Here is a 10,658-nt window from a genome sequence, read left to right on the forward strand (position 1 = left end):
ATGTGTAAAGCTGCTGGGCAGAGGGGACATGTGTATGTGTAAAGCTGCTGGACAGAGGGGGCATGTGTGTGTGCACATCATAGCAACACAGTCTAGTTTTACACATTATTTAAAGGGCAAACAACACGGACATAACTGTTATATGAACACAATCTGCAATACAAGTTAGTTTCTTTAAATAAATATATATTTGTGAATATTATTAGCAGAGGTGTGTACCAGACCAGAAGATATTTGGGATAGTTGGGGAAAATGCTTTTCATAAACATGTTAAATTCTCTGTCAATAATCTGACTGCTATCTTACCACGTATAAAGTTACTTACAATTCTTGCCCTGCCCATTCTCACTGTGAATTACACACAATTCATTGGTACCAGTGTTAACCTGCCCCATCTGCACTAATGTTGAACTGGCCACTCAGTGTATAATGTATTAGAACAAAAATAGTTCCTGCTGTTTTTTTCCTGATCCTTTTTTGTGTGACATTCTTATCCGAATACTTGTAAGTACTGACCCAGCCATCACATCCCCAGAATACATCCCAACCTCATTCCTTCTCTCAACCAAACCAACAAGTGTGGTATGAAAGTTCAAAGGCTACGGGTAAAACCTGTGGTTAGTCTCTGCAGGGGACTCATATTGGTCTCCCCAACACCTTTAAAGGATTTTACAAAACCCCAGGAGGTAAGCGTGTGCACCAAGCCGGGACACCAAAATGGAAAATAATCCCATGGACGGAGTGAAAGATATAAAAGTGTTAGAAAAAAGGTTAAGCAGTTAATGAGTTTTACTCTGCTCTGACTGATGCGAGTGAGCACTAATTCCAGCTAGGGATGTCCAAGGCCAAGCAACAAACATAGAACTTTTTAACATAGGAAAGTTTAGATAGTCTATATACTTTACATCAAGCTCAACAAACCATGGGTCCCAAGTCCCATGCGCTGAGCTCTGTGATAAGATCTATGCTCTGCGCTCCTGGATCTCAGAGGCCCCAGAATGCCGTTCAAGCTGGCTCAGACTCCATGATGGCAGAGAGGAACTGAGTATGAGCAGTTCCCCTCTGAGTAAATGATGGAGGGTTTAATAATAATAATAAGGATTAGGAAGTTAATTAAAATAGGACAGGTTAATAATGATGCATAATGGAGCTATTAATCATATCTACAAATACTAAACAAATGCAGCATCACCATATTAAGATACTTTCAGCATATACTGTTCACCAAATATTTGGGGATGACCGATATTCACACACACAGAATAGATAGATAAAAGATGTACCTGCTGATAAACATCAAATCGCTGATTTCTGGCAGCTCCATAATTTGCATGTGAAGATTTTGTCCTAAATAGAAGAAGAAAATATATAAGTGAAAATAATTTTAGGAGTAATTTCCCACCAATCAACTGGGACTTGTTCTTACCTCCCCCCTGGCATTGGAACACAAGTTCCTGTCCCACTTCTTCGCTGATCTTCAGACTGTTTTACATCAGCTGGATGTGTCGAATACTAGAAACAGACAATGGAGTATCCTCTTTTTACAAATAGACATAGAACTACCAACTTATTATTACTTTATTAAGTCCACAATCAACCTTTAATCATATTAGATGTGGCCAACAGGAATAAGGTCGTTGCACTAAACAAAAAATATTTAGGACCCAATTTAGAGTTGGATGAGACCGTGCTTAGGGGTAGAAAGCGATTTGTGGATAAACATTATTATAGACTATGGGGGTAAATGTATTAATGTCCGGATTCTTCAACTCCGGCGTGTTCAGCGATTAAATTTTAAAGCGGCGCTGCCATGTAAAGGGAAGTTTCAGGGAAGTTTCCCTTTACAAGGCAACGCTGCTTTAAAATTTAATCGCTGAAGACGCTGAACACGCCGGAGTTGAAGAATCCGGATATTAATACATTTACCCCTATGAAAGTTTTATGGTGCAAGATGAAATTATTCAACATAAACATGAGTACTCACTGCTAAACAGAGATTTTATGTGTACTTTTGGGCTGTAAAGTGCATAAAAACTCAAAATGAGGCCTTTAATTAAATAAAACGAAGATAGAGCTAATGGCTGCTTAAAACAGGTAAAATACTGCTGACAAACAATGAGTTCTGTACCATGACGCACATGTCCAAGTAGACACTCAGGATTGTGTGCGGAATATCCCTCTATAATGCAGCCCGGTGAATTACCGCAACCTACACAATATTGGGATGTTTCAGATGGTCTCTGGAACATAACCTTTCTGTAATGACTGGTTGGTCTCAAGCGGCTTCTCCTTTGGTTGTAAGTGATTACATACCACACACATACGTACCTTGTAATAATAATACGATTGCATTGCCAATGGAAATCAGGTGTGTTTCTTAACTAGTGAAAGTGTTCAATAAACACACTGTATACCCAAATATACAACAATAATGTAATTAAAGGTAGTGGTGCAAAAAATCCATATTTTACATTTCAGCTACCAAATAGACACAAAAGATTCTGCCGAATCATAAATATACCTTCGTTAGAAGGAACGTTGACAAACTGCTTTTCAAATTATTAATTCAAAAGTTATACATAGGACATTTATATCTAGGTTTAATTAGTCTTTTCCATCTAAGGAAATAGATAATGAAATACTTATATTGTATTTGTAAGACAATCAGTGGTATATTGAGTAAATCCTACATATTAAAAAAAGTTTACATTTTTTTTGCTTTTTTTTTTTTTTTTTTAAATATGCCAGGTAGATGTCCACATCACTCTTTTCCACCCGATTTCCTTCCTCAAAGTACTTACCTCATTTCTGACATTGTGCAAAAGTGTTCGTCCTGTGGCAGACAGCTGGTGAAGAGGCTGCATTGCTTGACCTACTGTGACAAGAGGAGGCTGCTGAGCTGCCGATGACAAGGAACCAAATCCCATTACTGGGAGCTGAGTATCCACCATAGAAAGAAGAACCTTAACAGAGAAAACAGAAATGTATTGTACTGCAGCAGTGCCAGTCTCCTCCTCACACACTACTACACCATGACATGTATATACAGCACAGGTACAGTACAGACAGCAACAGTGTCAGTCTCCTCCTCACACACTAATACACCATAACATGTATACACAGCACCGGTACAGGACAGACAGCAGCAGTGTCAGTCTCCTCCTCACACACTAATACACCATGACATGTATACACAGCACAGGTACAGGACAGACAGCAGCAGTGTCAGTCTCCTCCTCACACACTACTACACCATGACATGTATATACAGCACAGGTACAGTACAGACAGCAGCAGTGTCAGTCTCCCCCTCACACACTACTACACCATGACATGTATACACAGCACCGGTACAGGACAGACAGCAGCAGTGTCAGTCTCCTCCTCACACACTAATACACCATGACATGTATACACAGCACCGGTACAGGACAGACAGCAGCAGTGTCAGTCTCCTCCTCACACACTACTACACCATGACATGTATACACAGCACCGGTACAGTACAGACAGCAGCAGTGTCAGTCTCCTCCTCACACACTACTACACCATGACATGTATACACAGCACCGGTACAGGACAGACAGCAGCAGTGTCAGTCTCCTCCTCACACACTAATACACCATGACATGTATACACAGCACAGGTACAGGACAGACAGCAGCAGTGTCAGTCTCCTCATCACACACTAATACACCATGACATGTATACACAGCACAGGTACAGTACAGACAGCAACAGTGTCAGTCTCCTCCTCACACACTAATACACCATGACATGTATACACAGCACCGGTACAGGACAGACAGCAGCAGTGTCAGTCTCCTCATCACACACTAATACACCATGACATGTATACACAGCACAGGTACAGTACAGACAGCAACAGTGTCAGTCTCCTCCTCACACACTAATACACCATGACATGTATACACAGCACCGGTACAGGACAGACAGCAGCAGTGTCAGTCTCCTCCTCACACACTACTACACCATGACATGTATACACAGCACAGGTACAGGACAGACAGCAGCAGTGTCAGTCTCCTCCTCACACACTACTACACCATGACATGTATACACAGCACAGGTACAGTACAGACAGCAGCGTCAGTCTCCTCCTCACACACTACTACACCATGACATGTATACACAGCACAGGTACAGTACAGACAGCAGCAGTGTCAGTCTCCTCCTCACACACTACTACACCATGACATGTTTACACAGCACAGGTACAGTACAGACAGCAGCAGTGTCAGTCTCCTCCTCACACACTACTACACCATGACATGTATACACAGCACAGGTACAGTACAGACAGCAGCAGTGTCAGTCTCCTCCTCACACACTACTACACCATGACATGTATACACAGCACAGGTACAGGACAGACAGCAGCAGTGTCAGTCTCCCCCTCACACACTACTACACCATGACATGTATACACAGCACAGGTACAGTACAGACAGCAGCAGTGTCAGTCTCCTCCTCACACACTACTACACCATGACATGTATACACAGCACAGGTACAGTACAGACAGCAGCAGTGTCAGTCTCCTCCTCACACACTACTACACCATGACATGTATACACAGCACAGGTACAGTACAGACAGCAGCAGTGTCAGTCTCCTCCTCACACACTACTACACCATGACATGTATACACAGCACAGGTACAGCACAGACAGCAGCAGTGTCAGTCTCCCACTCACACACTACTACACCATGACATGTATACACAGCACACAGTTAATAGACATAAGTACCTGCTGGGTAGGAGCTGTAGGGAGGTATCCGCTCTGCCCCGCATGATGAAGGGGAGGAGAGTAATAATCAGATGGAGATGTCATTTCCTGTCTGACCTGAAGAGGAAGATATTTTTTAACAGTAAATGGTATCTTCTAATGATATTCATTTTCTTCCCTCCCATCTACCTTTAGAAGAAAAGTGTATGACTATATTAGGACCATCAGTATCAACTTATTCAGCAATCTTCAGGTAGGACCACAATGCCAGAATACCCAGAAGAGTTCTCCAGAATCCTTCCTAAGGAGCAATCAACCCCGGCACTGACTTAACTAGGGCCTGCCAAACCGTCTCATCTGGTGGCATTGCTGAGGGACTGGATGATGCCCTGATCAGAGATGATGGGGTCATTTGCTGAAGCTTCAGTTAAAGAGGTGGACGGTTCCCTTCAGCTACACCCTGGACGCAGCGAGCTGTGTGAACTTTAAAATAGAGGGTCTCTGTCACTCCCCAGCACACACTGGCATTGTAGGGAAAATCTTGCGGACCATCTACCATTGAGATTTATTCTACTGGCTGACGCGGTTTTTCTGTGACAAGTAATGTCCATAACATTTTCCAGACTATCAGAGTAAGTGTCCCATGCTAGATTAACTGCATATTGGGAGGGACGGTAGAATTAGAGAGCTGCATTTTGTTTTTAGGGTACTCTCCTTTAAATTCACCAGAACTACACAAGTTGGGAGTCCTTATTAGATACAAATACATACAAAACACCTACAGATCTCATTTCTCTCTCACCTGCAGCATCTGCTGCTGTTGTTCAGTGGTGACCTGGGCTGGGCAGTAATGTCCACTGTATAGGAAGGCTGGTGCCTGGTATAGTAGGCTGCCTGCAGGCACCTTGCCCAAGTCACTGAACTCCAGGTACTGGCCTTTCAGAGCGATGCCGGAGAGAAGAGCAGACGTGGGCATGAGAGCAGGTGACGAACCTGGAGAGGGAGCAGCATGCAGGTACAGAGGCTGGGATCTGCCACAAAACAAGAGATTTACATTATAGGGAATCAAATTTCAGAAATATCATAAGAGACAAATAAAGAATAAAAGGAAGACACAGCAATAAGAGGTCACGGTTATCCAAGAAATTCTCTGACCTGTAGGGCTGCAGAGAGGGGGTTCCAGGTCTGTACCCACTGCCCGTGCTTGTGACATGGACATCCACCTGACACATAATACAAGCAATGGAAATTATCACCCACATTAATGGGACAGTCCAAAGACACTACATAGAATGGAAATACACTCAGGAAAGTCAGAGAATGTTTTTTACATTCTGAAGCTATAAACTTTGAGGCCTTTTTAAGAATTTTGTCTGAAGAACATTCTGTTCTGCAGAACTGGGGTCAGGATATATAGAAACGTTACTTCCCCACCCAAGTGACACTGGGAGACATGAAAACTGTTCTACAGGTAACAGTGTATAAAAGGAGGAGCTGCCCATAGCGACGCTCTTCTAGTAGTTCAGAACATAAAAGTCCCAGCACCTCTTCTACCGTTACCTGCCCAATGTACAAAGAGGATAAAAATTATTTTTGTTTTAATACCTGATAGTACTGGTTAGAGTACACTCTCTGGCTTCGATCCTCTGCAAATAAGAAGAGACATTTTTAGAGATAACATATACCTGCATACTGGTTATGGGAATTCTAAGCTTCTGGAAAACACTGATGAAACAAAAACTACAAACGAACACAAAAAAAGCAAACAAAAAAAGTATACTGTATATTACATTTAGTATACTGTATATTAGTATTCTCATTTGAGCACAGTCTGCTTTCCTTTGACCATACTTACTTGTGACATGTAATGTGCGAGTGCTGAAGCGGACACTGCGATACAGGAGAGGCGCTGGACTGTTTTCCCACAACCACCCAGCAGTGGTCAGAAGACCCTGGACGGACGTGTGTTACTAACATATCATCACAGCCGTAACTCATTCGTACATACAGATGTGTCAGATTCATACCTGGCATCTATGTGGAATTTGGCTACATCCTTTACAAAACGATTTGGTTTTCCCTTTTGCAACTAAAGTTTGGAGATTGATTGAGACATTGTGTATTGCTATTAACCCTGGATTCGGGGTAAGGAGATTCTAATCCTATAATTGGACACTGCTAGCTTATACACTGTTATATTAGGACACTACTTCTGCTCTTTATGATTTGAAATGTCTTTTGGAGCGATTCTATTTCTAGAACACTGCTAGAGACCAAAACTTGTGTGATACAGTATAAATTGGTCTGGACACTCAGCAAGTTCCTTTTACAGCAGCAGCCTTTTTATATTTAAACTTTATAGATTTTTCAGTAGATCATAATTATTTTTAGCTTAGCGCCGATTGATTTATTTTAGTAGCACAATAAAACACTAGTGATCATCATTGGGGGTTACTATTACCTGGCAGTAGAGATAGTGCCCCTTCCGGGAGGGCAGGTGATACTGTGAGTTGTTGAGGATCCATTTGAGGCTCAGCTGCTGCCGAATGTAGAGGGAGATCCCAGGACCGTGGCGAGGGCCCTCTCTGCAAGTTAGTAGTGTATATAAGTGGAGGAAAATACACCAATAGACACAGTAGAGTGAAAACAAAAGGAGCCAGGACACAGCATGAAAAAAACACAGCGAAAGTTAGGACCCAAAGGAAGGGAGCGAGCGGCGATGATGTGTCCTTACCATGCATGGATGCTGGCCTGCAGTGCCTGGTGTCTCTCTGCCCTGCTTGGTGCCATCACAGGGAACACGAGGTTCCTTTATAAAATACAAGTGTTGATAGAGCAAAGAAACAGATCAGATAAAAGCAGAATAATGGTATAATCACAAACATGGGGACATATCCATTAGCCGCGGAGTGTCTCCAGAATGGTCATAGAGGTAATCAGCAGTGAAGTAACATCGCAGATTTCTTTTTGCCACCCCCCCCAAAGATAAGATGGAAAGAGGGGTAACACAAGAAAATGATGGAGACCCATGCAGTGGAGAAGATCTAGCAATAAAATATTGGTGCATCAGTACTTACCTTACAACATGGAGATGGAGGAGCTGAGAGGCAGGAAGGGGTGCTGGGTCCACAAGGACATTCTGTTGCAGGCTTCTGGGAACGTTCCATCCCAATTGGATCAGGAGGAAGTCCCACTAACTGTAGAGAGATGACAGAATGAGGCAGGGTAATAAAAGAACAAGGTTATGCCAGAAGGGAGAGAACTGCGGGACGCATCAATTACCGGAATGTGTCCATGCTGTGACTGACCCGTGGGACCAGACCTGCCCGATCTTTTGCCTCCTTCAGGTTTTATACCTCCGTCAGGGGAGCTACGTTGACTACAACTGCTGGAAGAGAGCTGTGAGTCACTGCTCAGATCCACTCCACTGTCTGACTGGCTCATCTGGGGGACAGACAACAGAAGGGGTAAAGCAGGATTCCCTTCTGAGAAGTGTTAATGGGAACAACAACAACACGAGCGGTAGTTACTACTTACCTCAGTGTTGATGGCATCTTCATAAGAATTCAAAGGCTCCATCCACGGCTCCATGGGGTAAGAGGGGCAAAGTTTTCCCCTGTCATCTGAATTTAGGCGGTGTACCAGAGGAAAGAAAATGGTGATACAAAACAAAACAGAAACAATGGACAAAGGGAAAGATAAAAAAGCAGAAAAGAGAATTGAAGCAGAAGTAACGAGGGAAAAAAAAAGAAAAGAAAAAATGTGCATGTTAAAATAACACTAAAATACTACAGCAGGAACAAAAACAAAAAACAAAAAAAAAACCCAACTTAACATATAAGGTGTATGACAATATCATAAAGACAGCAGCTAACTCCAGAAAACATTACTTATCCAGCAGACAGATTTGGGGACACACAGTGGATAGAAAGCAGGTTTGTCAGGTTATCAAGGCAGCATGTACCATTCCTGCCCCAGTGTACAGCTATTAGGGGCATATTCAATTAACATTGAAGTTGCGCATTTTTTTGTTATCACAGTACCACAACATTGCAGATTTCCCTTTGCAACCCTATGGGTCCGTTCCGGAGGTTCTATTCTACTGACCATTGTGCTGAAATATCCTTTCTTCCATTCTTCTGTTAAGATTCTGTTGTCCCATCTGTGACAATCTAGGACTTGGGAGACCTATGGTGGAGCCACATTTTGATCTACACAAACCCAATACTATGCATTGTATTAAATCCCCATCTTTATTTGTCTTGCCATGGTAAACATTACAAAATAGAATTTTATGGGAGAAAATGAACTGCAGGTAAATCTAGTCTGCTCTTTACTCTGTGCAGTGGTGGAACTACCATTGGTGCAGCAGATGCGGTGCATCGGGGCCCATGGAGATAATGGGGCCAACTGCATGGCAGATGCAGAGGGTCGGGGGCCCCGGTTCCCTCCTCCCTGCCTCCCTGCACCAGGGCCCACACTTCGCTAGTTCCACCTCTGACTCTGTGTGTTTATTGGGGGAGGTTGGTGTTTGTCTTATGTATTGTTTAATTCTTTTACTGTAATAAGCTGCGATTTTAGATTTTCAGCAATTTTCTCGGGCAAACTCGCCGCTGTATTAAGGTGAGCGTTGATTGAAAATTGGCAGTAAAGTGTTTTGTTCAAAATCTCCATTTACAGTTTGTGTTTAATCTCCGGCCAGTTTAACTACAACATGTGATCTACAGGTGTTTTAAAATCTACACAAATCGCCAGAGATTGGATTTTGGAATGTCAAAATCGCTGGTTAATAAATATGGCGACTTTGGACAGAAAATCACCTGTGATCTCTCATGGTTTGCGGAGATTTTAAATCGCTGAAAAAAAAATTGCAGCTTGATACATTTACCCCCAGGCCACAACTGATGGGGGACTATACCATGGATCTATCACCCGTTGTGGGATCTTTTTCTTCTTCAAATGTCATCCCCTTGATCTAGAATTGTCATGCTTTCTTTAAAAAAAAATACTGACTTCACATGAATATGTGCACATGTTCTACACTTTCCTGGTATGTTTTGTTGTGCAACCCATACACCATGTTAGTAGCCCTTTACTTAATTCTTTTTCAGTTTTATTAATGTCTTTACGGCCTCCAGAAATGTACAAAGTAGTCCCGATGAAGTCTTACCAGTGACCTATAAAGTGGCAATATCAGCTCCCTCTTTCTACTGTAAAGATGGTGCCCGCGGACATGCCCGGCCTCGCTGTGCCCCTGGGGGGGCTGAAGAGTCCCCAGATTGCTGAGCCCTACAAGCGGGTGAAGAGGGAAGAAGAGAAGTACTCACCGTTCCAGCGTCGGTGAGTATCGCTTCTTTTTTCCAGGTCTTGTCCGCGGAGGAAGGATGAGCCAATCAGAGCTCATCTTTCCCCGCTGGCCAATCAGCGGCTGGATATGCGAGCCAATCGCGGCTCGCGCCCGGCCATTTTAAAAGATTGGCGCCGACGCGAGCCAATCGGTGCTCGCGCCGGCTGATGACCATACTTGCCAGTTGGGCATTAAAACTAAAAAAGTAGTTGTGGGTGGAGTTACGTTAGCTAAATAAGGATGTTACGTCTGTTAACTCCCCTGCTTACGTTTGTCCGTCCCCCGAGGGCTTTAATACTATGCGCTGATAGGAATTAGAACCTGCCCCAACCAGTGATCCTCTCTAAGGCTTCCCATTAGGAGGGGGGATTTACCGGAATAGAGGATTATAAATGTGGCAATATGTACCCCTTGTCTTATTTTCTCTACCCAAAATTGAATTTTCTAAATTTTTCATTTTGTTAAAGTTTATCCTTTTTAAATAGAAGCTTCTGATCACCAAATACATGCGAGTTTGCATTGCCGTTTGTGTACGAACTCTGCGTCGGGTCCATAATAGA

At 43.0% G+C, this 10,658-nt stretch overlaps 1 protein-coding gene across 1 annotated transcript; it reads right to left on the reverse strand.

Moving 5' to 3' along the window:
* Positions 1 to 303: 303 nt before the first annotated feature.
* LOC142134186 (protein PRRC2A-like) lies at positions 304 to 8,497 on the reverse strand. Its single transcript, XM_075194515.1, has 12 exons — positions 8,289 to 8,497; positions 8,034 to 8,195; positions 7,829 to 7,948; positions 7,486 to 7,560; positions 7,213 to 7,336; positions 6,357 to 6,397; positions 5,907 to 5,974; positions 5,554 to 5,782; positions 4,773 to 4,868; positions 2,802 to 2,963; positions 1,427 to 1,512; positions 304 to 1,347 (listed from the first exon to the last, which is right to left on the reverse strand). The coding sequence occupies exons 1-12, from the start codon at positions 8,340 to 8,342 to the stop codon at positions 1,197 to 1,199; spliced, it is 1,368 nt and encodes a 455-aa protein (XP_075050616.1). The 5' UTR covers positions 8,343 to 8,497; the 3' UTR covers positions 304 to 1,196.
* Between the last annotated feature and the right edge of the window lie 2,161 nt (positions 8,498 to 10,658).

Source organism: Mixophyes fleayi, unplaced genomic scaffold (assembly GCF_038048845.1).
Source record: "Mixophyes fleayi isolate aMixFle1 unplaced genomic scaffold, aMixFle1.hap1 Scaffold_41, whole genome shotgun sequence".
NCBI lineage: Eukaryota > Metazoa > Chordata > Amphibia > Anura > Limnodynastidae > Mixophyes > Mixophyes fleayi.

What these genes read in the sequence shown, in the direction of transcription:
- LOC142134186 (XM_075194515.1), bottom strand. Translation starts at nt 8,342, where the DNA reads ATGGAGCCGTGGATGGAGCCTTTGAATTCTTATGAAGATGCCATCAAC. An exon ending in CAGGCCAGCATCCATGCATG is followed by an intron (nt 7,337 to 7,485) that starts GTAAGGACACAT and finishes ACTAACTTGCAG; the next exon opens with AGAGGGCCCTCGCCACGGTC. An exon ending in CCCTCTCTGCAGCCCTACAG is followed by an intron (nt 5,783 to 5,906) that starts GTCAGAGAATTT and finishes GTTTTGTGGCAG; the next exon opens with ATCCCAGCCTCTGTACCTGC.